Genomic DNA, 27,799 nt, shown 5'->3' with positions numbered 1-27,799 from the left:
TAGGGGTGTAGTATGTTATGCCGGCGGTCGGGATCCCGGCGCCCAGCATTCCGGTGCCGGGATCCAGACCGCCGGCATATCGGCAGCGTGGCGAGCGCAAAAGAGCCCCTTGTTGGCTCGCTGTGCTTGCCACGCTGCGGGCACGGTTTATTGTCCCTCCAGTGGGATCCCAAATACCACCCCAGAGATAGGGCTGATAGTTTTTTCCTTTTTTTTGTTTTGTTAGAAATGTCAGCTGCTATCAATTTCTCATTTTAATTTTAATGCATAAAAGACTTCAGCACCAAGTTTGTATTAACATTATCTGTTCAACTTTTCAGTGGGACTTGAAAATTGCAATAGGATGCCTCCGAAATATGTTGCAATTTCTTACACTGGGACGTGCTGCCCATGCAATGACCCTTTCAGTGACAAGACAGAAATCACCTTAGCCACAAAGGACAAAGAAGGTACATCTTCAAAAAATGGAAATATTGCATATTGTGTGCAGCAATATTGGTACTTTAACCACTTGACTGGCATGGTCGCATCAGATTCGACCACACCAGGCTGGGCTTTCCCTGACACGGTCACATCTGATGCGACCAGTCAGAAAGCTCCCTGTACGGCAGCAGGAAGCAAAGCTTCCTGGTTCTCCCCCCCCCTGCAGTGTATGCTGTGCTGCCGATCACTGCTGATCGGTCAGCCCGGCAGCACCCCACCGATCACTGTTGATCAGTCAGACCGGCAGCACCCCACCCCACCGATCACTGCTGATCGGTCAGCCCGGCAGCACCCCACCGATCACTGCTGATCGGTCAGCCTGGCAGCACCCCACCGGTCACTGCTGATCGGTCAGCCTGGCAGCACCCCACCGATCACTGCTGATCGGTCAGCCTGGCAGCACCCCTCCGGTCACTGCTGATCGGTCAGCACGGCGGCATCCCATTCCACCGATCACTGCTAATCGGTCAGCCCGGCAGCACCCCACCCCACGATCACTGCTGATCGGTCAGCCCGGCAGCACCCTACCCAGCGGCTGCAGACACTAGCAGTCACTGGGAAAATGAAAAAACAAACAAAAAACAGCCTCTCACCTTCCCAGGGGACTCCGGGGGCTGTTGAGAGGATTTGAAGCTGGGAAACGGAAGTTGCGATGGTCGCGATGTTCCTATCATCAATGTTTACTTATTTGGTTTTTTTTATTTTAAAATGTTGTTTGTTTTTTTCATTAAGAAAATCGCTTTGGACAATTTTTATTTAAATGTTTTTAACCTAATTGAATCATAACGACCAAAAAAAAACCACGTAAATTTTGGTGCGGTTTTTGGAAAAAATATTTATTAGTTAAGTGGTTAATAAATGTCCCCCCCATTAATTTAGTCAAGATTAGAGCAGGCTGCTTTGCCTTCAAGTTGCTGGCAAACAGTCTACCTTAAAGTGCACACAATAAAGGCAGCCATTTTGTGCAGTAAGATGCATGACAGATTTCATCCCATTTGTTCACTAGGAAGCCAGTGCCTTGCGAGTGTTTAAGCTGCAATGCCTCAGAAATGTGTGATGTCATTGAAATCTAATCAGTTGATAAGCTGAATACATATAAATTGGTTTCGGCCCACAAAATGGCTGCCTACACTGTAATTTAGCAGAATCATTGTTAAAACAGTACTTTCGTTGTACTAACCAGAGGAGTTGGGGCCTTTTCCACGTCTAGAATTAATTTTCCAATGTTACCCCTGTCATGGATTCTCTGCATTGCCTCTTTCACCTGGAATAAATACAAATGAAACAAACACAGGAAAGCAGAGGTATTGCAATGATTTATTTGGGTAAACAAAAATGATGTCTACTGTACTGTATTTATGTGTGTGAGGGAACTTTGATGGCGAAAAAGCATTCTCCCACTAGAACGGTATACTGTAGTTCATGGTTACCCATATTGCACAAGAAGACCCTGGATACAGCACAATTTGTAGCCTTATGGAAGGGTGAAGACTATGTAAAACTTGCCTAGTTATTAAAGCTACATTAAACCCTAGTTGACATTAGTGTACAAGATCAAATATTGTGCATCACTGAGCTAAATAATATACGGTACATTATACAATAGTTTGTGTGCTTATATGTACCCAAATGTATCCACTAAGGGGGGTATTCAATTAGAGCCATTTTTTTAACCCAAGTGAAAAAAACTGCACTTTTCAAAAAAATTTAGGGCGAATGGGGATATACCATATTCAATAGCAGGCCGTTTTTTCGCCTAGGCGAAAAACTCTGCATGAGCAATAAACATGTGTATTGCCGAATCCACGTGTTTTCGCACCTGCGTCAGCAAAAACGCGGGCCGTTTTCACAGATTTTGAGGTATTTTTCGCCAATGCCTTCTTTGCTAAAAAAAAAAAAAAAAGAGTGAAAAGGCATTAGCGAAAATGCCTTTAAAACGGGTGAAAACGGCCCGCAACTGAATATGCAGTGGGGTGAATTCATTAGCTTGAAATTATAGGAGCTAATTGAATACCCTCCAAAGCTCTCTTACTCCTACCTGGTAGGAGGGGGTGCCTCTCTACCGCATAATGACCAGAATGACTGAAAGGAATGGAGGATTCATCTATACAAGCAAGGCCTTAAATTAGTGCATTCTCAGCTTTTTGACCAGTATGGGACCCCTCTGGGACATGGTCCTAAAGATGTACAATAAGAGGTTCTTCAGCTATCTGTTATTAAAATGGGGAATATGAAAAACCTGTATTTACATATTTACACATTTCAAAAAAAAAAAAAAAAAAAAGGTGTGTACCTCTTCCAAGGCCCATAATGAATCGACCAATGGTTTGATTTTCTTCTGATTGTACAAGGAGAATAGTGCATCTACCACCCTTTTTATGACGGCAGCCCGACCCTGCTTGAAGAGCAGGTTTAGGAGTGAGAAGCCCGACATAACTTTGTTTTCTTCATATAACTTGATGGGATTCACTTTTTCCACCTGCCACCACTAAAAAAGTGAAGACCGTACTGCATTAGTCCTGGGCATCGAAGTTTCCCAATGTGTTCTATGCATCATATTACCAGGGAGATACATTTTTCCTCATATACCACAGAGCTGAAAATAATAATTTGCTGTACAGGTGATTTTATTGTGTCCTAATCACACTGTATAATAATTATTGTTTTTAACGATGAATGCACCGAGAATCTTTACTTGACAGTGTATAATTATGAGTTTGGCGCAAAGTTCTCCTCAAAGTTCTCCTCAAAGTTCTCCACTAATGCTAATGAATAATAACATATACTGGCAAGAGCATCTATTGTATAATTAGAAGGATTGGGCATTCTCCATTGTCAATGCTAAGACTGAACACAGGGCCTAAATCAGACCTAATCGCTCGCTAGCAGCTTTTTGCACTGCGGCGATCAGATAGTCGCCGCCTACAGGGGGGTGTATTTTAGCTGTGCAAGTGTGTAAACACATGTGCAACCGAGCGGTACAAAAAGATCTCTTGCAGTTTCTGAGTAGCCCAGGACTTACTCAGCCGCTGCGATCACTTCAGCCTGTCCGGGACGGGAATTGACGTCAGACACTCGCCCTGCAAACGCTTGGACATGCCTGAGTTTTTCCAAACACTCCCAGAAAACGATCAGTTGCCACCCACAAATGCCTTCTTCCTGTCAATCTCCTTGCGATCGGCTGTGCGAATGGATTCTTCGTAAAACCCATCGGACAGCAACGATCCGCTTTGTACCTGAGCGACGCGCCTGTGCATTTCGGTGCATACGTATGTGCAGTTCTGACCTGATCGCAGCGCTGCAAAAAACTAACTTGCGATCAGGTCTGAATCACCACCACTGCCATTCTCTCTGTACCCTTGTTGAATTGCTCTGGAATTCCTACTGCTTAGAACACACCGAGACATGGTAACCATCGTACAGATGGAATGGAACCCTCCTTAGTTATCTACCCTCACTGTGAGGAAACACTACTGCAGGTTCCTCTTTACCACAGTCTAAGTTATTCATTGTAGTGTTTTTCCCCCGCAAGTACATGTTTTCCTATATTCAGTCCTCTAAAGCTCACTGATCAATACTAAATTGCTTGATGGAAAGCTACTATAAATAAAACAGAAATGCAGAAACTCACCGATTTAGCAAAGCTGAAAAAGCTTTTAGTTTCACCAGTCACCATATTGGATGAGCCTAAGAGGAAGCAGTTGTTAAGAATTCCACGTAATTAATAACAAACGTCTCATAATGTATCATATAATAAAACAACAGTACTAGAAACAGTCTTGAAGTATACTGCATTGAGAATATGCTGTTCAGTGCAACCCTGCTCAATTGCTTCTGTTTTGAACACAAGTTCCATTTTGAACACTATTATTGCCAAAAAATACAACTTAGAGGTAACAGTAATGGACACCATTACGTAGGGCTAAAAGGTAAGGCTGTATGCATTTCTCTGAGTAAGAAGGCTTCTGCAAATTACTGGCACCATGGGTATAATAGCCTATCCCATCTCATACACATACAAACTCCACACAGTTAGGGCCATGGTGAGAATTGAACCAATGACCTCAGTGCTGCGAGGCAGTAATGCTGCCTATTTCACCAGTCGTACTGCCCTAAATATGTATGCCCTATATCTTTACTAGTGCGTGTGTGTGTGTGTGTGTGTGTGTGTGTGTGTGTGTGTGTGTGTATATATATATATATATATATATATATATATATAAATAAATAATCTGTTTGATCTGTGACATGAGATCTTCAGAGTACATGCTCAACAAGCTACATGGGACCTGTAGTGTGCTGACAATGGCTGCTGCTCCTACCCTCCGGCTATGAAGATGTTAATATAAGGAACGTGGTATATACGATAATTATGTGGTGATAGCTTGGAGATTAAATGAAATCACTGTAAATTATAAAATGGTTCCCTGAAGATTATACAGCATCACTTAGTGTGATATATCTGTATCTAGATGATAAATGTCTCAGGTTACATTTAGCGGGGATTTAACACAAAACTTAAAGAAAAAATGAAGAAAGAGAAATAAAAGGTGTTTTATGAGGAGTTTCGAGGAGCCCGTCCACCCGGACTTACTGTACAGCCTCTGGACCACCTGTGAGACACTCACCCTTTGGTACATTAGCTAACGTGTCTTTTCCTTGTAGCTGCTGCAAGATAATCTTGTGTTACTGTGGATGACTGGATGGTACAGTCTGTTACCTGCAGTGCCAACTTGTTACCTCCTGGGCTAACTGCAGTCAGTCTGTATCTTACCTGGCTTTAATCAGCCTCAGGCCATGTATAATGTATACAGTTTGTGTCTATAATTAAATGGACGAGACGGCAACCCTGCCTGGGCCATTCATGGCTTTTAAGGGGGTGTGTATCGCACAAACTGCGAGTTTACATTTCCATATCATCTACTCGTGTAGAGGCTATTACTGTGACACATGCATCATGAATATAAACAGACTGCCGTGCAAGTCTTATTCTGCGTATTATTATTAATAACAATAATAAAACAATTACTAATGTCACCGATCACAGTGATTATTGATCGGATGGTGTATATGCAAAATATTTCTTAGCGGCTGATAATTGTAAAACGATCCCCCCCACAGATTGTAATACATGGGAATCTAATGCGGTCCATACACCTGAACTGCAATTCCCCATTCTGCTGATCCGATCATCAATGATCGTGATCCACCAGTAGTTTGGTAAAATCCTACAGGTTAAAAATCCCTGACTCTCCAATCCTGATAATTTTTTGGTCGAAATCGGTAAGTCGAGTATTTCCAACATATTGAATTTCGCTGATTCCCTGACCCAGGTATCCGCACAGCTGGAAAATGCCCCGATACCTGCAACATATAGTACCCTAATAAATCTATGGCCTGTTTCCCAATGCCAATCCACTGACTGGCTGACATCGATGATCAGCGAGCCATCTGGAAATTCTGCAAAAAAAACAGTATGTTAAAAATACCAGACTTGATGATCCCAATCATTTTTTTTGGTCGGAATGCGCCAGTCGATGATTTACAACATGTTGGATTTCCGCAATTTCCCGACCCAGTTATTGGCAAAATGGTGAATTGCCATGATTCTGCCCTAATGCAGGGCCCCTTAACTGGGCCCTAGGGGTGAGTGCTGTACATAGAGGTAGGGGGAAGGGGTAGAGCAGGAGGGTGAAGGTCTTTTTAACTCAGTGTTAATTTGCTGCAGTGATGCTGACGATTCACATTTATATTCCACAATCTGAGTTTACAGGGAGGACACCTTTGTGAATATACACTCCGGGTGGTATCCTATTACATGTGATGATTTACCGCATGGTAATAACGGGCTTTTTAGCCCAATAATACTATCGGGCTATCCAATTACAGCACGTTTTTACCGTACAGTAAATCGCCCATTATCGGGCAATAACACATGGGATGCGTGATAAGTACCCATGTGTTACCGTCCAAAAACAGCTCTCCTGGTATCGGGGGAATTCTGCTTAGCGTGCCTAAGGTATGCAAAGCAAAATCCTTGATAAGTGCCCGGCTACGGGAAAATATATTTATTTGCATATTTTCTTTATTTGCACAAATAACACACAAATATAAAATATTATAAGAAGGTAAAAACATTTTCATGCTACCAAAATACAATCAAATATGTCAAAAACAGACAGCTAATATGTGTGATGAACCAATATTCATGCAGCCTATTAATACACCAAGAACCAGTGACATCACTGAGGCAAATGAGTTATATAGGAGTTATATTCACTGGCGAGACGGGGGGATACAAAAGCAGGTAGTAAGAAATATACCTTTGGCCGGTATACAAGCATATAGTTAGATGTATGCCAGGTTGGTGCACAAGTAGTTAATCAAACGTATGCTGGGCTTGATACACAAGAGGGTAGTCACAGTCGCAAGTAAAAATAAGAATTTACTTACCGATAATTCTATTTCTCGGAGTCCGTAGTGGATGCTGGGGTTCCTGAAAGGACCATGGGGAATAGCGGCTCCGCAGGAGACAGGGCACAAAAGTAAAGCTTTTCCGATCAGGTGGTGTGCACTGGCTCCTCCCCCTATGACCCTCCTCCAGACTCCAGTTAGGTACTGTGCCCGGACGAGCGCACACAATAAGGGAGGAATTTTGAATCCCGGGTAAGACTCATACCAGCCACACCAATCACACCGTACAACTTGTGATCTAAACCCAGTTAACAGTATGATAACAAAAGGAGCCTCTGAAAGACGGCTTCCTACAACAATAACCCGATTTTTGTAACAATAACTATGTACAAGTATTGCAGAATAATCCGCACTTGGGATGGGCGCCCAGCATCCACTACGGACTCCGAGAAATAGAATTATCGGTAAGTAAATTCTTATTTTCTCTATCGTCCTAGTGGATGCTGGGGTTCCTGAAAGGACCATGGGGATTATACCAAAGCTCCCAAACGGGCGGGAGAGTGCGGATGACTCTGCAGCACCGAATGAGAGAACTCCAGGTCCTCTTTTTGCCAGGGTATCAAATTTGTAGAATTTTACAAACGTGTTCTCCCCCGACCACGTAGCTGCTCGGCAGAGTTGTAATGCCGAGACCCCTCGGGCAGCCGCCCAAGATGAGCCCACCTTCCTTGTGGAATGGGCATTTACATATTTTTTGCTGTGGCAAGCCTGCCACAGAATGTGCAAGCTGAATTGTACTACAAATCCAACGAGCAATAGTCTGCTTAGAAGCAGGAGCACCCAGCTTGTTGGGTGCATACAGGATAAACAGCAAGTCAGATTTCCTGACTCCAGCCGACCTGGAAACTATATTTTCAGGGCCCTGACAACATCCAGCAACTTGGAGTCCTCCAAGTCCCTAGTAGCCGCAGGTACCACAATAAGCTGGTTCAGGTGAAACGCTGACACCACCTTAGGGAGAAACTGGGGACGAGTCCACAGCTTTGCTCTGTCCGAATGGACAATCAGATATGGCTTTGTGAGATAAAGCCGCCAATTCTGACACTCGCCTGGCCGAGGCCAGGACCAACAGCATGGTCGCTTTCCATGTGAGATATATCAAATCCACAGATTTGAGTTGTTTAAACCAATGTGATTTTAGGAATCCCAAACTACGTTGAGATCGCCCAGTGCCACTGGAGACATCAAAAGGGGGTTGTATATGCAGTACTCCCTTAACAACTTCTGGACTTCAGGAACTGAAGCCAATTTCTTTCTGGAAGAAAATCGACCGGTCGAAATTTGAACCTTAATGGACCCCAATTTGAGACCCATATACACTCCTGTTTGCAGGAAATGTAGGAATTAACCTAGTTGAAATTCTTCCGTGGAGCCTTCCTGGCCTCACACCATGGAACACATTTTCACCTAAGCAGTGATAATGTTGTGCGGTCACCTCCTTCCTGGCTCTGACCAGGGTAGGGATGACCTCTTCCGGAATGCCTTTTTCCCTTAGGATCCGGCGTTCACCCGTCAACGCGGCTGCGGTAAGTCATGGAACAGACATGATTCTTGCTGAATCAAGATCCTTTCTAGTATCTCTTGAAGTTCCGGGTACCAAGTTCTTCTTGGCCAAACCGGAGCCACGAGTATAGTTCTTACTCCTCTCCTTCCTATCATTCTCCATACACTGGGTATGAAAGGCAGAGGAGGGAACACATACACCGACTGGTACACCCACGGTGTTACCAGAGCGTCCCAGCTATTGCCTGAGGGTCTCTAGACCTGGCGCTTCATGTGGGACGCCATCATAACCACCTTTGGTCTTTCCCAACGGTTTACAAACATGTGGAAACTTCCAGATGAAGTTCCCACTTTTCCGGGTGGAATTCATTCATGCTGAGGAAATCTTCCTAGTTGTCCACTCCCGGAATGAACACTGCTGACAGTGTTATCACATGATTTTTTGCCCAGCGAAGAATCCTTGCTGTCATTGCCCTCCTGCTTCTTGTGCCGCCCCGTCTGTTTACGTGGGCGACTGCCATGATGATGTCCTACTGGATCAGCACCGGTTGACTTTGAAGCAGAGGTCTTCCTAGGCTCAGAGCATCGTAAATTGCCCTTAGCTCCAGTATATTCATGTGGAGAGAAATCTCCAGACTTGACCACACTTCCTTGGAAATTTCTTCCCTGTGTGACTGTTCCCCAGCCTCTCAGACTGGCATCCGTGGTCACCAGAACACAGTCCTGAATGCTGAATGTGCTGCCCTCTAGAAGATGAGCACTCTGCAGCCCCCACAGAAGAGACACCCTTGTCCTTGGAGACAGGGTTATCCGCTGATGCATCTGAAGATGCGATCCGGACCATTCGTCCCGCAAATCCCCCTGAAAAGTTTTTGCGTGAGATCTGCCGAATGGAATCGCTTCGTAAGAAGCCACCATTTTTCCCAGGACTCCTGTGCATTGATGCACTGATACTTGGCCTGGTTTTAGGAGGTTTCTGACTAGGTCGGATAACTCCCTGGCTTTCCCCTCCAGGAGAAATACCTCTTTCTGGACTATGCCCAGAATCATTCCTAGGAACAGCAGACGTATCATCGGAAAACAGCTGCGATTTTTGGAATATTTAGAATCCACTCGTGCTGTCGTAGAACTACTTTAGATAGTTCTTTTCCGACCTCCAACTGTTCTCTGGAAACTTGCCCCTTTCAGGATATCGTCCAAGTAAGGGATAATTAAGATGCCTTTCTTCTTTTAAGAATCATCTTTTCGGCCATTACCTTGGTAAAGGCCCGGGGTGCCGTGGATAATTCAACGGCAGCGTCTGAAACTGATATTGACAGTTCTGTATCACGAACCAGAGGTACCCTTGTTGAGAAGGGCAAATTTGGACATGGAGGTAATCCTTGATGTCCAGGGACACCATATAGTCCCCTTTTTTCCGGTTCTCTATCACTGCTCTGAGTGACTCCATCTTGATTTGAACCTTTTTATGTAAGTGTTCAAAGATTTCAGATTTAGACTATGTCTCACCAAGCCGTCTGGCTTCAGTACCACAATATAGTGTGGAAGACTAATACCCTTTTCCTTGTTGTAGGAGGGGTACTTTGATTATCACCTGCTGGAAATACAGCTTGTGAATTTTTTCCCAATACTGCCTCCCTGTCGGAGGGAGCCGTTGGTAAAGCAGGCTTCAGGAACCTGCGAGGAAAAAATGTCTCGACTCTCCAATCTGTACCCCTGGGATAATACTTGTACGATCTAGGGGTCAACTTGCGAGTGATCCCACTGCGCGCTGAGACTCTTGAGACTACCCCCCCACCTCACCTGAGTCCGCTTGCACGGCCCCAGCGTCACGCTGAGGACTTGGCAGACGCGGTGGAGGGCTTCTTTTCCTGGGAAGGGGCTGCCTGCTGCAGTCTACTTCCCTTTCCTCTATGTCTGGGCAGATATGACTGGCCTTTTGCCCGCTTGCCCACATGGGAAACGGAAGGATTGAGGCTGAAAAGACAGTGTCTTTTTCTGCTGAGATGTAACTTGGGGTAAAAAGGTTGGATTTCCCAGCTGTAGCCGTGGCCCCCAGGTCCGATGGACCGACCCCAAATAACTCCTTCCCTTTATACGGCAATACTTCCATGTGCCGTATGGGATCTGTATCACCTGACCACTGTCGTGTCCATGACATCTTCTGGGAGATATGGACAACACACTTATCTTGATGCCAGAGTGCAAATATCCCTCTGTGCATCTCGCATACATATATATAGAATGCATCCTATTAAATGCTCTATATCAATAAAATATTTTTAGTCAGGGAATTCGACCAAGCCAACCCAGCACTGCATCTCCAGGCTGATGGCGATCGCTGGTCGCAGTATAACCACCGTATGTGTGTATATACTTTTTAGGATATTTTTCCAGCTGCCTATCAGCTGGCTCCTTGAGGGCGGCCGTATCTGGAGACGGTAACGCCACTTGATAAGCGTGTGAGCGCCTTATCCACCCTAAGGGGTGTTTCCCAACGCGCCCTAACTTCTGGCGGGAAAGGGTATAACGCCAATATTTGCTATCGGGGTAAACCCACGCATCATCACACACTTCATTTTATTTTATCTGATTCAGGAAAAACTACAGGTAGTTTTTTCACTCCCACATAATACCCTTTTTTGTGGTACTTGTAGTATCAGAAATATGTAACACCTCCTTCATTGCCCTTAACGTGTGGCCCTAATGAGGAATACGTTTGTTTATTCACCGTCGACACTGGATTCAGTGTCCGTGTCTGTGTCTGTGTCGACCGACTGAGGTAAATGGGCGTTTTTTTAAAAACCCCTGACGGTGTTTCTGAGACGCCTGGACCGGTACTAATTGTTTGTCGGCCGTCTCATGTCGTCAACCGACCTTGCAGCGTGTTGACATGTTCACGTAATTCCCTAAATAAGCCATCCATTCCGGTGTCGACTCCCTAGAGAGTGACATCACCATTACAGGCAATTTCTCCGCCTCCTCCAACATCGTCCTCATACATGTCGACACACACGTACCGACACACAGCACACACACCTGGAATGCTCTGACAGAGGACAGGACCCCACTAGCCTTTTGGAGAGACAGAGGGAGAGTTTGCCAGCACACACCAAAAAACGCTATAATTACATAGGGACAACCTTATATAAGTGTTTCTCCCTAATAGCATCTTTATATATATATTTATATCGCCAATTAGTGCCCCCCTCTCTGTTTAAACCCTGTTTCTGTAGTGCAGTGCAGGGGAGAGCCTGGGAGCCTTCTCTCCAGCCTTTCTGTGAGAGAAAAAATGGCGCTGTGTGCTGAGGAGATAGGCCCCGCCCCTTTTCCGGCGGGCTCGTCTCCCGCTCTTTAGTGAAGTTTGGCAGGGGTTAAATATCTCCATATAGCCTCTGGGGGCTATATGTGAGGTATTTTTAGCCAGTATATAGGTTTACATTTGCCTCCCAGGGCGCCCCCCCCCAGCGCCCTGCACCCTCAGTGACAGCGTGTGAAGTGTGCTGAGAGGAAAATGGCGCACAGCTGCAGTGCTGTGCGCTACCTTTAGAAGACTGTCAGAGTCTTCAGCCGCCGATTCTGGACCTCTTCTAACTTCAGCATCTGCAAGGGGGCCGGCGGCGCGGCTCCGGTGACCATCCAGGCTGTAAATTGTGATCGTCCCTCTGGAGCTGATGTCCAGTAGCCAAGAAGCCAATCCATCCTGCACGCAGGTGAGTTCACTTCTTCTCCCCTCAGTCCCTCGTTGCAGTGATCCTGTTGCCAGCAGGACTCACTGTAAAATAAAAAACCTAAGCTAAACTTTCTCTAAGCAGCTCTTTAGGAGAGCCACCTAGAATTGCACCCTTCTCGGCCGGGCACAAAAATCTAACTGGAGTCTGGAGGAGGGTCATAGGGGGAGGAGCCAGTGCACACCACCTGATCGGAAAAGCTTTACTTTTGTGCCCTGTCTCCTGCGGAGCCGCTATTCCCCATGGTCCTTTCAGGAACCCCAGCATCCACTAGGACGATAGAGAAAATAAGAATTTACTTACCGATAATTCTATTTCTCGTAGTCCGTAGTGGATGCTGGGGACTCCGTAAGGACCATGGGGAATAGCGGCTCCGCAGGAGACTGGGCACAAAAGTAAAGCTTTAGAACTACCTGGTGTGCACTGGCTCCTCCCCCTATGACCCTCCTCCAAGCCTCAGTTAGGATACTGTGCCCGGACGAGCGTACACAATAAGGAAGGATTTTGAATCCCGGGTAAGACTCATACCAGCCACACCAATCACACCATATAACTTGTGATCTAAACCCAGTTAACAGCATGATAACAGAGGAGCCTCTAGAAAAGATGGCTCACTACAGCAATAACCCGATTTTTTGGTAACAATAACTATGTACCAGTATTGCAGACAATCCGCACTTGGGATGGGCGCCCAGCATCCACTACGGACTACGAGAAATAGAATTATCGGTAAGTAAATTCTTATTTTCTCTAACGTCCTAAGTGGATGCTGGGGACTCCGTAAGGACCATGGGGATTATACCAAAGCTCCCAAACGGGCGGGAGAGTGCGGATGACTCTGCAGCACCAAATGAGAGAACTCCAGGTCCTCCTCAGCCAGGGTATCAAATTTGTAGAATTTTACAAACGTATTTGCTCCTGACCAAGTAGCTGCTCGGCAAAGTTGTAAAGCCGAGACCCCTCGGGCAGCCGCCCAAGATGAGCCCACCTTCCTTGTGGAATGGGCTTTTACAGATTTTGGCTGTGGCAGGCCTGCCACAGAATGTGCAAGCTGAATTGTACTACAAATCCAACGAGCAATAGTCTGCTTAGAAGCAGGAGCACCCAGCTTGTTGGGTGCATACAGAATAAACAAACGAGTCAGATTTTCTGACTCCAGCCGTCCTGGAAACCTATATTTCCAGGGCTCTGACAACGTCTAGCAACTTGGAGTCCTCCAAGTCCCTAGTAGCCGCAGGCACCACAATAGGTTGATTCAGGTGAAACGCTGAAAACCACCTTAGGGAGAAACTGAGGACAAGTCCTCAATTCCGCCCTGTCCGAATGGAAAATCAGATGAGGGCTTTTACAGGATAAAGCCGCCAATTCTGACACGCACCTGGCCCAGGCCAGGGCCAACAGCATGACCACTTTCCATGTGAGATATTTTAACTCCACATATTTAAGTGGTTCAAACCAATGTGACTTTTGGAACCCAAAAACTACATTTAGATCCCAAGGTGCCACTGGAGGCACAAAAGGAGGCTGTATATACAGTACCCCTTTCACAAACGTCTGAACTTCAGGGACTGAAGCTAGTTCTTTTTGGAAGAAAATTGACAGGGCCGAAATTTGAACCTTAATGGACCCCCATTTCAGGCCCATAGACACTCCTGTTTGCAGGAAATGTAGGAATCGACCTAGTTGAAAATTCCTCCGTCGGGGTCTTACTGGCCTCGCACCACGCAACATATTTTCGCCAAATGCGGTGATAATGTTTTGCGGTTATATCTTTCCTGGCTTTGATCAGGATAGGAATGACTTCATCCGGAATGCCTTTTTCCTTCAGGATCCGGCGTTCAACCGCCATGCCGTCAAACGCAGCCGCGGTAAGTCTTGGAACAGACAGGGTCCTTGCTGGAGCAGGTCCCTTCTTAGAGGTAGAGGCCACGGATCCTCCGTGAGCATCTCTTGAAGTTCCGGTTACCAAGTCCTTCTTGGCCAATCCGGAGCCACGAATATAGTGCTTACTCCTCTCCATCTTATAATTCTCAGTACCTTGGGTATGAGAGGCAGAGGAGGGAACACATACACTGACTGGTACACCCACTGTGTTACCAGAGCGTCCACAGCTATTGCCTGAGGGTCCCTTGACCTGGCGCAATACTTGTCGAGTTTTATAAACATGTGGAAGACTTCTGGGTGAAGTCCCCACTCTCCCGGGTGGAGGTCGTGTCTGCTGAGGAAGTCTGCTTCCCAGTTGTCCACTCCCGGAATGAATACTGCTGACAGTGCTATCACATGATTTTCCGCCCAGCGAAGAATCCTTGCAGCTTCTGCCATTGCCCTCCTGCTTCTTGTGTCACCCTGTCTGTTTACGTGGGTGACTGCCGTGATGTTGTCCGATCAACTCCGGGTGACCTTGAAGCAGAGGTCTTGCTGAGCTTAGAGCATTGTAAATGGCCCTTAGCTTCAGGATATTTATGTGAAGTGATGTCTCCAAGCTTGACCATAAGCTCTGGAAATTCCTTCCCTGTGTGACTGCTCCCCAGCCTCGCAGGCTGGCATCCGTGGTCACCAGGACCCAGTCCTGAATGTGCGGCCCTCTAGAAGATGAGCACTCTGCAACCACCACAGGAGAGACACCCTTGTGCTTGGTGACAGGGTTATCCGCTGATGCATCTGAAGATGCGACCCGGACCATTTGTCCAGCAGGTCCCACTGGAAAGTTCTCGCGTGGAATCTGCCGAATGGGATTGCTTCGTAGGAAGCCACCATTTTTCCCCGAACCATTTCATTGATGTACTGAGACTTGGCTCGGTTATAGGAGGTTCCCGACTAGCTCGGATAACTCCCTGACTTTCTCCTCCGGGAGAAACACCTTTTTCTGGACTGTGTCCAGGATCATCCCTAGGAACAGAAGACGAGTCGTCGGAATCAGCTGCGATTTTGGAATATTGAGAATCCAATCGTGCTGCCGCAACACTACCTGAGATAGTGCTACACCGACCTCCAACTGTTCCCTGGATCTTACCCTTATCAGGGAATCGTCCAAGTAAGGGATAACTAAAATTCCCTTCCTTCGAAGGAGTATCATCATTTCGGCCATTACCTTGGTAAAGACCCGGGGTGCCGTGGACCATCCATACGGCAGCGTCTGAAACTGATAGTGACAGTTCTGTACCATAAACCTGAGGTACCCTTGGTGAGAAGGGTAAATTGGGACATGAAGGTAAGCATCCTTGATGTCCCGAGACATCATGTAGTCCCCTTCTTCCAGGTTCGCAATCACTGCTCTGAGTGACTCAATCTTGAATTTGAACCTCCGTATGTAAGTGTTCAAGATTTTAGATTTAGAATCGGTCTCACCGAGCCGTCCGGCTTCGGTACCACAACAGTGTGGAATAATACCCCGTTCCCTGTTGCAGGAGGGGTACCTTGATTATCACCTGCTGGGAATACAGCTTGTGAATGGCTTCCAAAACTGCCTCCCTGTCAGAAGGAGACATCGGTAAAGCCGACTTTAGGAAACGGCGAGGGGGAGATGTCTCGAATTCCAATTTGTACCCCTGAGATATCACCTGAAGGATCCAGGGGTCTACTTGCGAGTGAGCCCACTGCGCGCTGAAATTCGTTGAGACGGGCCCCCACCGTGCCTGATTCTGCTTGTAAAGCCCCAGCGTCATACTGAGGGCTTGGCAGAGGCGGGAGAGGGCTTCTGTTCCTGGGAACTGGCTGATTTCTGCAGCCTTTTTTCTCTCCCTCTGTCACGGGGCAGAAATGAGGAACCTTTTGCCCGCTTGCCCACGAAAAGACTGCGCCTGATAATACGGCGTCTTCTTATGTTGAGAGGCGACCTGGGGTACAAATGTGGATTTCCCAGCTGTTGCCGTGGCCACCAGGTCAGAAAGACCGACCCCAAATAACTCCTCCCCTTAATAAGGCAATACTTCCAAATGCCGTTTGGAATCCGCATCACCTGACCACTGTCGTGTCCATAACCCTCTACTGGCAGAAATGGACAACGCACTTAGACTTGATGCCAGTCGGCAAATATTCCGCTGTGCATCACGCATATATAGAAATGCATCTTTTAAATGCTCTATAGGCAATAATATACTGTCCCTATCTAGGGTATCAATATTTTCAGTCAGGGAATCCAACCACGCCAACCCAGCACTGCACATCCAGGCTGAGGCGATTGCTGGTCGCAGTATAACACCAGTATGTGTGTAAATACATTTTAGGATACCCTCCTGCTTTCTATCAGCAGGATCCTTAAGGGCGGCCATCTCAGGAGAGGGTAGAGCCCTTGTTCTTACAAGCGTGTGAGCGCTTTATCCACCCTAGGGGGTGTTTCCCAACGCACCCTAACCTCTGGCAGGAAAGGATATAATGCCAATAACATTTTAGAAATTATCAGTTGTTATCGGGGGAAACCCACGCATCATCACACACCTCATTTAATTTCTCAGATTCAGGAAAACTACAGGTAGTTTTTCCTCACCGAACATAATACCCCTTTTTGGTGGTACTCGTATTATCAGAAATGTGTAAAACATTTTTCATTGCCTCAATCATGTAACGTGTGGCCCTACTGGAAGTCACATTTGTCTCTTCACCGTCGACACTGGAGTCAGTATCCGTGTCGGCGTCTATATCTGCCATCTGAGGTAACGGGCGCTTTAGAGCCCCTGACGGCCTATGAGACGTCTGGACAGGCACAAGCTGAGTAGCCGGCTGTCTCATGTCAACCACTGTCTTTTATACAGAGCTGACACTGTCACGTAATTCCTTCCAACAGTTCATCCACTCAGGTGTCGACCCCCTAGGGGGTGACATCACTATTACAGGCAATCTGCTCCGTCTCCACATCATTTTTCTCCTCATACATGTCGACACAAACGTACCGACATACAGCACACACACAGGGAATGCTCTGATAGAGGACAGGACCCCACTAGCCCTTTGGGGAGACAGAGGGAGAGTTTGCCAGCACACACCAGAGCGCTATATATATACAGGGATAACCTTATATAAGTGTTTTTCCCCTTATAGCTGCTGTATCTTTAATACTGCGCAAAATTAGTGCCCCCCCTCTCTTTTTTAACCCTTTCTGTAGTGTAGTGACTGCAGGGGAGAGACAGGGAGCTTCCCTCCAACGGAGCTGTGAGGGAAAATGGCGCCAGTGTGCTGAGGAGATAGGCTCCGCCCCCTTATCGGCGGCCTTATCTCCCGTTTTTCTATGTATTCTGGCAGGGGTTAAATTCATCCATATAGCCCAGGAGCTATATGTGATGCATTTTTTGCCATCCAAGGTGTTTTTTATTGCGTCTCAGGGCGCCCCCCCCCCAGCGCCCTGCACCCTCAGTGACCGGAGTGTGAAGTGTGCTGAGAGCAATGGCGCACAGCTGCAGTGCTGTGCGCTACCTTGTTGAAGACAGGACGTCTTCTGCCGCCGATTTTCCGGACCTCTTCTGCCTTCTGGCTCTGTAAGGGGGCCGGCGGCGCGGCTCTGGGACCTATCCATGGCTGGGCCTGTGATCGTCCCTCTGGAGCTAATGTCCAGTAGCCTAAGAAGCCCAATCCACTCTGCACGCAGGTGAGTTCGCTTCTTCTCCCCTTAGTCCCTCGATGCAGTGAGCCTGTTGCCAGCAGGTCTCACTGAAAATAAAAAACCTAAACTAAAACTTTTCACTAAGCAGCTCAGGAGAGCCACCTAGTGTGCACCCTTCTCGTTCGGGCACAAAAATCTAACTGAGGCTTGGAGGAGGGTCATAGGGGGAGGAGCCAGTGCACACCAGGTAGTTCTAAAGCTTTACTTTTGTGCCCAGTCTCCTGCGGAGCCGCTATTCCCCATGGTCCTTACGGAGTCCCCAGCATCCACTTAGGACGTTAGAGAAATAAGGGGGTAAGAGCTAAACAAGCAGAACAATGAAGAAGTGTGTCAGCCTTTTTGTAATCCATGGTAGATTAAGATGGATTAATCAGAGTTAGTCCTGACCATCTTTGATAGAGGCAAGTATCATAATAAACAGTGACCTCTGGTGGCCGGAGCTCAAACCTAAACCATGATTCCTAATTCCCACTATCATTTGAGAGCAACCGCAGCGAAGCTAAATCAGGATCTGCTGGCATTTGCAGGCAACCACTCAGAAGAACTCAGAGTGGGAGCTGCGGGGCAATACATTGCCGCCCCTCAAAACTGCTATGGGGCACCGTAGTAGAGATTTCCTCTCATGACAATTATCATGAAGTTTCTGGTTCAGAGTCAAGTGATTGGCTGCTTTTCATGAATACTGCTTCAACCCATAGAATGGTTCCCCCCCATTGTAAGTTTTCAATGATGATGAGTAAGAGCTAAATACTATATACAGTAGACGCATAAAGCAACCAACCATATAGAATATATGTTCCCAGTGGTTTCAGGAGGCCAATGCCTTTTCCAGTGTTTTCCCCACATAAGCTGTCTAGGACGATGTCTACTCCTTCTGGGGAGATCCTGCAAATTGTATTATAGAAAGATGGTTATAGCACGGTCCAGTCACTTACTATATACAGTATAATCAAATAACTGTATTTAATATAAATGGGCATCTACAGTAAAAAGGAATTATATAATAAAGGAATAAGGAAATAGGGAACTAAGGGACTAATTCAGAGATAGGTGCAGGCCTGGGTAACCATGCAGAGTTGCGATTATCGGGAATCTGCCACTGCGATGGTACACAGGGCCTTGTGATGGTACAGACTTCCCCTCTGCTGATGTCCAATTGACAGGCAGCAGCATTGAAAGCGTAGGGGCGGGGGAAGTACTGCGTTCCTGGAAACAGGGTTGTGTCAGTGTTGTACCCATTTTTCTGGGAGGGGAGAGCTTAGGGTCTGCATGTCACCACCCAGACTTTCTGGCCTCACAGCTCCCACTTCCGTTGGCCAGCTGCGCAAACTGAGGCTTACTCAGCGGGCTGCTGGTCGCAATGTTGGTTCCCAGCTTGCTACATCTGTCGCAGAGCTGGGATCGCAGCTACATGCAGGAAGTGTCTCTTCTGCGGAGATGTCTCTTGCATGTCCCTCCTTCAAATCGGATGGAAATTCAAAGCTGCTTGCATGCGGTATTGAATTTCCGTCCCTCTCTTAATCAGACCTTAAGTCATTAAATTCACATCCTGGGTTCTCAAGTATGGAGGCAGTAAAAGTTGTAGATCTGCACAATGGAGGAAAATAGAAAATAATGTACAGTAAGTGTTTTATTGTAGGATCTATGTTTCTATACTGATAAAAACCTAACCGCCAAAGAATCACGTAAATTAGTTACAAAATAAAGCACAAAGAAGATAACGAAACAAGCAAGTCAATAAGTATAACATTTTCAAACAGTTTGTACAATAGTTGTAAAGGGAAAAAGAAAAATAGAAAATTAAGCATAGATAAAAAGAGATAGAGAGACATAACAGGTGAAGAGAAATTTAAGATAGATATAAAGGGTAAAAGAGTATTATATGTACATGCTATAATGAGTACAGGGAGAAGTGCTGATTTATGTTTGGGTTTAAACAAGTTCAAGGTCTGAGATACAGTAATGCTTCTGTTTGGTTGGACAGTCTTATCTATATGTGTCCAAGGGCGTAGCTACCAAAGGTGCAGGCAGTGCAGCTGCTATAGGGCCCAGAGCTGAGAGGGGCCCACCTTCCCTGTCAAAGTTACAAGTGTTATATACATTTTTCACCATTGGGTGGTACGTAGGAGTCCTTTCAAACTTTTTCCATGGGGCCTGCAATATATCTAGGTATGCCCCTGGACCTGCTCATTGTAGTGTGGTATAAAATGAACTGGAGGGCATTTTAATGTTATATAATATGAACCGGGTCACTGTAATGAGGCGCAATATTAATGGGGAGCACTATATCATAATTAGGGGGTACTGTGCGGCATAATGTGTACTGGCAGCTCTGAAATGTGACATAGGGTGAACTTAAGCACTACTGTGATTCATAAGAAACTAGGGCACTACTATGGGGCATAACATTAAATAAGGCTCTACTATGGTTCAGAAAATGAACTAGGGCACTACTATAGGGCATAAAATCAACAATTGCTGCAGAGAACTGTCTCTCTAGAAGCACTGGGACGGGGGCCCCTTTTAAATGTTGCTATGGGGCCCTCAAAGTTCTGGCTATGCTCCTGTATGTATCCCTGTTGCTTTTAAGTGACTGTTAGGCATAGGTTTAGTCACATAATAAAACTGTTTAATAGTGATTATTTCCTGCAGCTAAAAATAAGATTTTACTTACCGGTAAATCTATTTCTCGTAGTCCGTAGTGGATGCTGGGGACTCCGTAAGGACCATGGGGAATAGACGGGCTCCGCAGGAGACAGGGCACATACTGGTGTGCTCTGGCTCCTCCCTCTATGTCCCTCCTCCAGACCTCAGTTAAAGAAACTGTGCCCGGAAGAGCTGACAGTACAAGGAAGGGATTTTGGAATCCAGGGCAAGACTCATACCAGTCACACCAATCACACCGTATAACTTGTGATAAACTTACCCAGTTAACAGTATGAACAACAACGGAGCATCAGATTAACCCTGATGCAACCAACATAACCCTTATTTAAGCAATAACTATATACAAGTATTGCAGAAGAAGTCCGCACTTGGGACGGGCGCCCAGCATCCACTACGGACTACGAGAAATAGATTTACCGGTAAGTAAAATCTTATTTTCTCTAACGTCCTAATGGATGCTGGGGACTCCGTAAGGACCATGGGGATTATACCAAAGCTCCCAAACGGGCGGGAGAGTGCGGATGACTCTGCAGCACCGAATGAGCAAACACAAGGTCCTCCTCAGCCAGGGTATCAAACTTGTAGAACTTTGCAAAAGTGTTTGAACCTGACCAAATAGCCGCTTGGCAAAGCTGTAATGCCGAGACCCCTCGGGCAGCCGCCCAAAAAGAGCCCATCTTCCTAGTGGAATGGGCCTTAACTGATTTTGGCAGCGGCAATCCAGCCGCAGAATGAGCCTGCTGAATCGTATTACAGATCCAGCGAGCAATAGTTTGCTTTGAAGCAGGAGCACCAAGCTTGTTGGAAGCATACAGGATAAACAAAGATTCTGTTTTCCTGACCCTAGCCGTTCTGGCTACATAAACCTTCAAAGCCCTGACCACATCAAGTAACTCGGAATCCTCCAAGTCACGAGTAGCCACAGTGCCACAATAGGTTGGTTCATATGAAAGGATGACACCACTTTTGGCAGAAATTGTGGACGGGTCCGCAGTTCTGCCCTGTCCATATGGAAAACCAGATAGGGGCTTTTATGTGACAAAGCCGCTAATTCTGACACACGCCTAGCTGAAGCCAAGGCTAATAGCATGACCACCTTCCAGGTGAGAAATTTTAATTCCACGGTTTTGAGAGGCTCAAACCAGTGTGATTTCAGGAAACTCAACACCACGTTAAGATCCCAAGGTGCCACTGGAGGCACAAAAGGAGGCTGAATATGCAGCACTCCCTTTACAAACGTCTGGACTTCAGGAAGAGAAGCCAGTTCTTTTTGAAAGAAAATGGATAGGGCCGAAATCTGGACCTCAATGGAACCCAATTTTAGGCCCAAAGTCACTCCCGACTGTAGGAAGTGAAGGAAACGGCTCAGCTGGAATTCCTCCGTAGGGGCATTCCTGGCCTCACACCAAGCAACATATTTTCGCCATATACGGTGATAATGTTTAGCCGTCACATCCTTCCTAGCCTTTATCAGCGTAGGAATAACCTCATCCGGAATGCCTTTTTCTGCTAGGATCCGGCGTTCAACCGCCATGCCGTCAAACGCAGCCGCGGTAAGTCTTGGAACAGACAGGGTCCCTGTTGCAACAGGTCCTGTCTTAGAGGCAGAGGACATGGGTCCTCTGTGAGCATTTCTTGCAACTCTGGATACCAAGTCCTTCTTGGCCAATCCGGAACAATGAGTATTGTTCTCACTCCTCTTTTTCTTATGATTCTCAGCACCTTGGGTATGAGAGGAAGAGGAGAAAATACATAAACTGACTGGAACACCCACGGTGTCACTAGTGCGTCTACAGCTATCGCCTGAGGGTCTCTTGACCTGGCGCAATACCTCTGTAGCTTTTTGTTGAGGCGGGATGCCATCATGTCCACCTGTGGCAGTTCCCACCGACTTGCAATCTGCGCGAAGACTTCTTGATGAAGTCCCCACTCTCCCGGGTGGAGGTCGTGCCTGCTGAGGAAGTCTGCTTCCCAGTTGTCAGCTCGCGGAATGAACACTGCTGACAGTGCTCTTACGTGATTCTCCGCCCAGCGAAGAATTCTGGTGGCTTACATGAGCCACATGTTGTCTGACTGAATCAGCACCGATTGGTCGCGAAGCAGGGTCTCCGCTTGACTTACGGCGTTGTATATGGCCCTTAGTTCCAGAATATTGATGTGAAGGCAAGTCTCCTGACTTGACCACAGACCTTGGAAAGTTCTTCCCTGCGTGACTGCCCCCCACCCTCGGAGGCTTGCATCCGTGGTCACCAGGACCAAGTCCTGAATGCCGAATCTGCGGCCCTCGAGAAGGTGAGCACTCTGCAGCCACCACAGAAGAGACACCCTGGCCCTGGGGGATAGGGTGATCAGCCGATGCATCTGTAGATGTGATCCGGACCACTTGTCCAACAGATCCCATTGAAAGGTCCTCGCATGGAACCTGCCGAAGGGAATGGCCTTGTACGATGCCACCATCTTTCCCAGGACTCGCGTGCAGTGATGCACCGACACCTGTCTTGGTTTTAAGAGGTCTCTGACCAGTGTCATGAGTTCCTGCGCCTTCTCCGTCGGGAGAAAAACCTTCTTCTGGTCTGTGTCCAGAATCATGCCCAGGAAGGGCAGACACGTCGTAGGAATCAGCTGCGACTTTGGAATATTTAGAATCCAGCCGTGCTGCTGTAACACTTCCCGAGAGTGTGCTACACTGATCAGCAACAGCTCCCTGGACCTCTCCTTTATGAGGAGATCGTCCAAGTATGGGATAATTGTGACCCCCTGCTTTCGCAGGAGCACCATCATTTCCGCCATCACCTTGGTAAATATTCTTGGTGCCGTGGAGAGACCAAACGGCAACGTCTGGAATTGGTAATGACAATCCTGTACCACAAATCTGAGGTACGCCTGATGAGGTGGATAAATGGGGACATGAAGGTAAGCATCCTTTATGTCCAGAGACACCATAAAATCCCCCCCTTCCAGGCTTGCGATGACCGCTCTGAGCGATTCCATCTTGAACTTGAACCTTTTCAGGTATATGTTCAGGGATTTTAAATTCAATATGGGTCTGACCGAACCGTCCGGTTTCGGTACCACAAACATGGTCGAATAATAACCCTTTCCTTGTTGAAGGAGGGGAACCTTGACCACCACCTGCTGAAGATACAATTTGTGAATTGCAGCTAACACTATTTCCCTCTCTAAGGGGGAAGCTGGCAGGGCCGATTTGAGGTATCGGTGAGGGGGCATCTCCTCGAATTCCAGCTTGTATCCCTGAGACACAATCTCTATAGCCCAGGGATCCACCTGGGAGTGAACCCACTTGTGGCTGAAATTCCGGAGACGCGCCCCCACCGGGCCTGGCTCCGCCTGTGGAGCCCCAGCGTCATGCGGTGGATTTAGTGGAAGCCGGGGAGGACTTCTGTTCCTGGGAACTAGCTGTATTGTGCAGCTTCTTTCCTCTACCCCTGCCTCTGGCCAGAAAGGACGCACCTCGGACTTTCTTGCCTTTTTGTGATCGAAAGGACTACATTTGGTAATACGGTGCTTTCTTAGGCTGTGAGGGAACATATGGCAAAAAATTTGACTTTCCAGCCGTAGCTGTGGAGACCAGGTCCGAGAGACCGTCCCCAAACAATTCCTCACCCTTGTAAGGTAAAACCTCCATGTGCCTTTTTGAGTCGGCATCACTTGTCCATTGCCGAGTCCACAGGACCTTCTGGCAGAAATCGACATTGTATTTATTCTAGAGCCCAGTAGGCTAATGTCTCTTTGAGCATCTCTCATATATAGGACAGCGTCTTTTATATGCCCCAGGGTCATTAATATAGTATCCTTATCCAAGGTATCAAGCTCCTCAGATAAGGTATCTGTCCATGCTGCTACCGCACTACACATCCAGGCCGACGCAATCGCCGGCCTTAGTAAGGTACCTGAATGTGTATAAATAGACTTCAGGATACCCTCCTGCTTTCTATCCGCAGCATCTTTTAGGGTGGCCGTATCCTGTGACGGCAGGGCTACCCTCTTGGATAAGCGTGTGAGAGCTTTGTCCACCCTAGGGGAGGATTCCCAGCGTAACCTGTCCGTTGGCAGGAAAGGATACGCCATAAGCATCCGTTTGGAAATCTGCAGTTTTCTATCTGGAGATTCCCAAGCCTTTTCACATAACTCATTTAACTCATGTGAAGGGGGAAAGGTCACCTCTTGCCTTTTTTCCCCATACATATAAACCCTCTTGTCAGGGACTGGGGTTTCCTCTGTGATGTGCAACACATCTTTCATTGCTATAATCATGTAACGGATGGCTTTAGCCATTTTAGGCTGCAACTTTGCATCATCGCCATCGACACTGGAGTCAGAATCCGTGTCGATATCTGTGTCAACAATTTGGGATAGTGGGCGCTTCTGAGACCCTGACGGCCTCTGCGACATAGAATCAGGCATGGGCTGAGACCCCATCTGTCCCAAAGCTTCAGCTTTATCCAACCTTTTATGCAAGGAAGTAACATTATCATTTAAAACCTTCCACATATCCATCCAATCGGGTGTCGGCGCCGTCGGCGGCGACCCCACATTCATTTGTTCCCGCTCTGTTTCCACATAGCCTTCCTCGTCAAACATGCCGACACAAACGTACCGACACACCACACACACAGGGGATGCTCTATTTGAAGACAGTTCCCCCACAAGGCCCTTTGGATAGACAGAGAGAGAGTATGCCAGCACACACCCCAGCGCTATATGTCCCAGGAATCACACAGTAACTTAGTGTTAACCCAGTAGCTGCTGTATATACTGTTTTGGCGCCACATTTATGTGCCCCCCCTCTCTTTTTACCCTCTTCTACCGTGATTCTGCAGGGGAGAGCCTGGGGAGCTTCCTCTCAGCGGAGCTGTGGAGAGAAAATGGCGCTGGTGAGTGCTGAGGAAGAAGCCCCGCCCCCTCAGCGGCGGGCTTCTGTCCCGCGTTTTAGTGTAAAAATATGGCGGGGGCCCATGCATATATATACAGTGCCCAACTGTATATATGCTCCTTTTGCCAAGAGGTCTCTAATTGCTGCCCAGGGCTCCCCCCCCCCCTGCGCCCTGCACCCTACAGTGACCGGAGTATGTGGGTTTAGTGTGGGAGCAATGGCGCACAGCTGCAGTGCTGTGCGCTACCTCATTTGAAGACTGGAGTCTTCTGCCGCCGATTTCGAAGTCTTCTTGCTTCTGTCACCGGCTTCTGTCTTCCGGCTCTGCGAGGGGGACGGCGGCGCAGCTCCGGGATCGGACGACCAAGGGTGCGATCCTGTGTACGATCCCTCTGGAGCTAATGGTGTCCAGTAGCCTAAGAAGCAGGACCTATCTTCAGTGAGTAGGGCTGCTTCTCTCCCCTCAGTCCCACGTAGCAGAGAGTCTGTTGCCAGCAGATCTCTCTGAAAATAAAAAAACCTAACAAAATACTTTCTTTTTAGCAAGCTCAGTGGAGCTCACTAAGTAGCACCCAGCTCGTCCGGGAACAGATTCAAACTGAGGTCTGGAGGAGGGACATAGAGGGAGGAGCCAGAGCACACCAGTATCCAAATTCTTTCTTAAAGTGCCCTGTCTCCTGCGGAGCCCGTCTATTCCCCATGGTCCTTACGGAGTCCCCAGCATCCACTAGGACGTTAGAGAAATTAATATTACAGCCAATGAAAGGTCTACAGATCTGCGAATTATACTTAATGAAATTAACTTGAATTCTGCAATAAGGGGAGGAAAAGGGGGTACTTAGAATACAGCATTATCAATACAAGAATTGATCCACACTGCTTCAGAAAATTGCATTTTCTTTCTGTAAACTCAAAGTGACACTAACCTACTGTAATACTCTGATCTTCATACAGACCCCTCAGAGTCTGGTAGTATTATCTTTATAGAGGTAGGGCACCAACATTTGTATCAGACTAAAGGGGTACCCAGTGGGCAACTGAGATTCAACTTGTGGACCATGAATGATATTCAGGGGAACTCATTGTCTAGAACCTTTGGTTTGGAGGGCATTAACTGAATACTTGTGGCCTCCATGCAATGCAATGACTAATGCTTGCAACAAGAACTATATGCATCTTCCATTAATGGGTGATAAATCAGAAATGTATAGGCAGCAGGCTTTTATACCGAACTAATTACAATGTACAATAGATAAATATCTACAAAAATAACAATACCAAAAAAATGGTGCAAAGTAAGAATATTTTCAAAAATAGAAGTGTTAATAGTTTATATTTATCAATTAACAAAATGCTAAATATAGTTCTTAGTGACACTGGCTCTAGGTTTGGGGTCATTGTCTTGCTGCAGAATAAGTTTGGAACGGTGAAGCATGGTGGAGGTTCCTTACAAGTTTGGGGCTGCATTTTAGCAAATCGATTTGGGGATTTAGTCAGGATTAATGGTGCCCTCAATGCTGCAAAATACAGGCAGGTACTTATCCATCATGCAATACCATCAGGGAGGGGTCTCATCAGGGTCGTCTGGGCAAAGCAATGCACTGGGGCCCCTACCCACCCTGCAGCGGTAGGGGTGGGAGGTGCTATAAGCGGCAGTTTTGATGTCCCGAGGGGCGGTAGGGGGTGTTCTATCTTCCACTCAGAAAGTAGAACCTGGAGCAGTCATTTCTGCTAATTACTCCTTTACTGCACAGATGGTGGGAGATGGGTCTGGAGGGAGAACACTAAACTGTAGAAGGGGGCATTGGGCTGAATGAATGGGCCCCAGTACATGACTTCCAGGGTGGTAGGGAGTATTTAATACACCGGGGAGGGGTGGATCGTGGAGTGGGCTTAATATTTATCATTTTCCGGCGGAAGGGCAGCTTGCATGACTGCAGAACTCTCCAGTTCCTGGAAATAGATTTCTTATAGGCCCTACACACTGGCCGATTTTCTGAAAGATATGAACGATCTCGTTCATAAATGAACGAGAACTCGTTCATATCTTTCAGTGTGGAGACTCCAGCGATGAACGATGCGCGGCCCCGCGCTCGTTCATCGCTGGTCTCCCGTCGGCTGTGCATGCAGGCCAATATGGACGATCTCGTCCATATTTGCCTGCACTTCAATGCAGCTGCGTGACGGGGGGAGTGAAGAAACTTCACTCCCCCCGTCACTGCCCCCCCGCCGCCGGGTCGCTCGTCGGCCGTATCCGCCGTCGGGCAGCTCGGCGGCGGGTCGGCCAGTGAGTAGGGCCCCTTAGCTTTCAATGGGATTAAACACTAGAGAGTCTCACCTTTCAGGAGGCACTGGGGACTTGGGGATCAGAGTTCAGGAGCCAGAGTAATCCACCAACGAATATATAAAACTGCATGTCAGGCGTGTGGAGCTGGAGCAGGGACCAGCTGC

At 47.2% G+C, this 27,799-nt stretch overlaps 1 protein-coding gene and 1 long non-coding RNA gene across 4 annotated transcripts in view; one reads left to right on the top strand and one right to left on the bottom strand.

Moving 5' to 3' along the window:
* Positions 1–27,799, bottom strand: part of VAT1L (vesicle amine transport 1 like) — a 213,214-nt gene that overhangs the window by 13,888 nt on the left and 171,527 nt on the right. For all 3 annotated transcript variants that reach the window (XM_063945386.1, XM_063945385.1, XM_063945387.1), the window contains exons 5-8: positions 18,569–18,672; positions 4,115–4,170; positions 2,777–2,971; positions 1,664–1,747 (exon numbers count right to left, since the gene is read on the bottom strand). In XM_063945386.1, the coding sequence (XP_063801456.1) occupies positions 1,664–1,747; positions 2,777–2,971; positions 4,115–4,170; positions 18,569–18,672 (439 nt within the window). The remainder of the gene's footprint in view (positions 1–1,663; positions 1,748–2,776; positions 2,972–4,114; positions 4,171–18,568; positions 18,673–27,799) is intronic.
* LOC134969436 (uncharacterized) overlaps positions 1–27,799 on the top strand; it is a 102,787-nt gene that overhangs the window by 390 nt on the left and 74,598 nt on the right. The window contains exon 2 of the long non-coding RNA XR_010189481.1: positions 321–449. This is a non-coding gene — a long non-coding RNA (uncharacterized LOC134969436). The remainder of the gene's footprint in view (positions 1–320; positions 450–27,799) is intronic.

Source organism: Pseudophryne corroboree, chromosome 11, assembly GCF_028390025.1.
Source record: "Pseudophryne corroboree isolate aPseCor3 chromosome 11, aPseCor3.hap2, whole genome shotgun sequence".
NCBI classification, from domain to species: Eukaryota; Metazoa; Chordata; class Amphibia; order Anura; family Myobatrachidae; genus Pseudophryne; species Pseudophryne corroboree.
The sequence above is the reverse complement of the archived record's forward strand: the minus strand, read 5'-3'. Positions and strand labels throughout refer to the sequence as shown.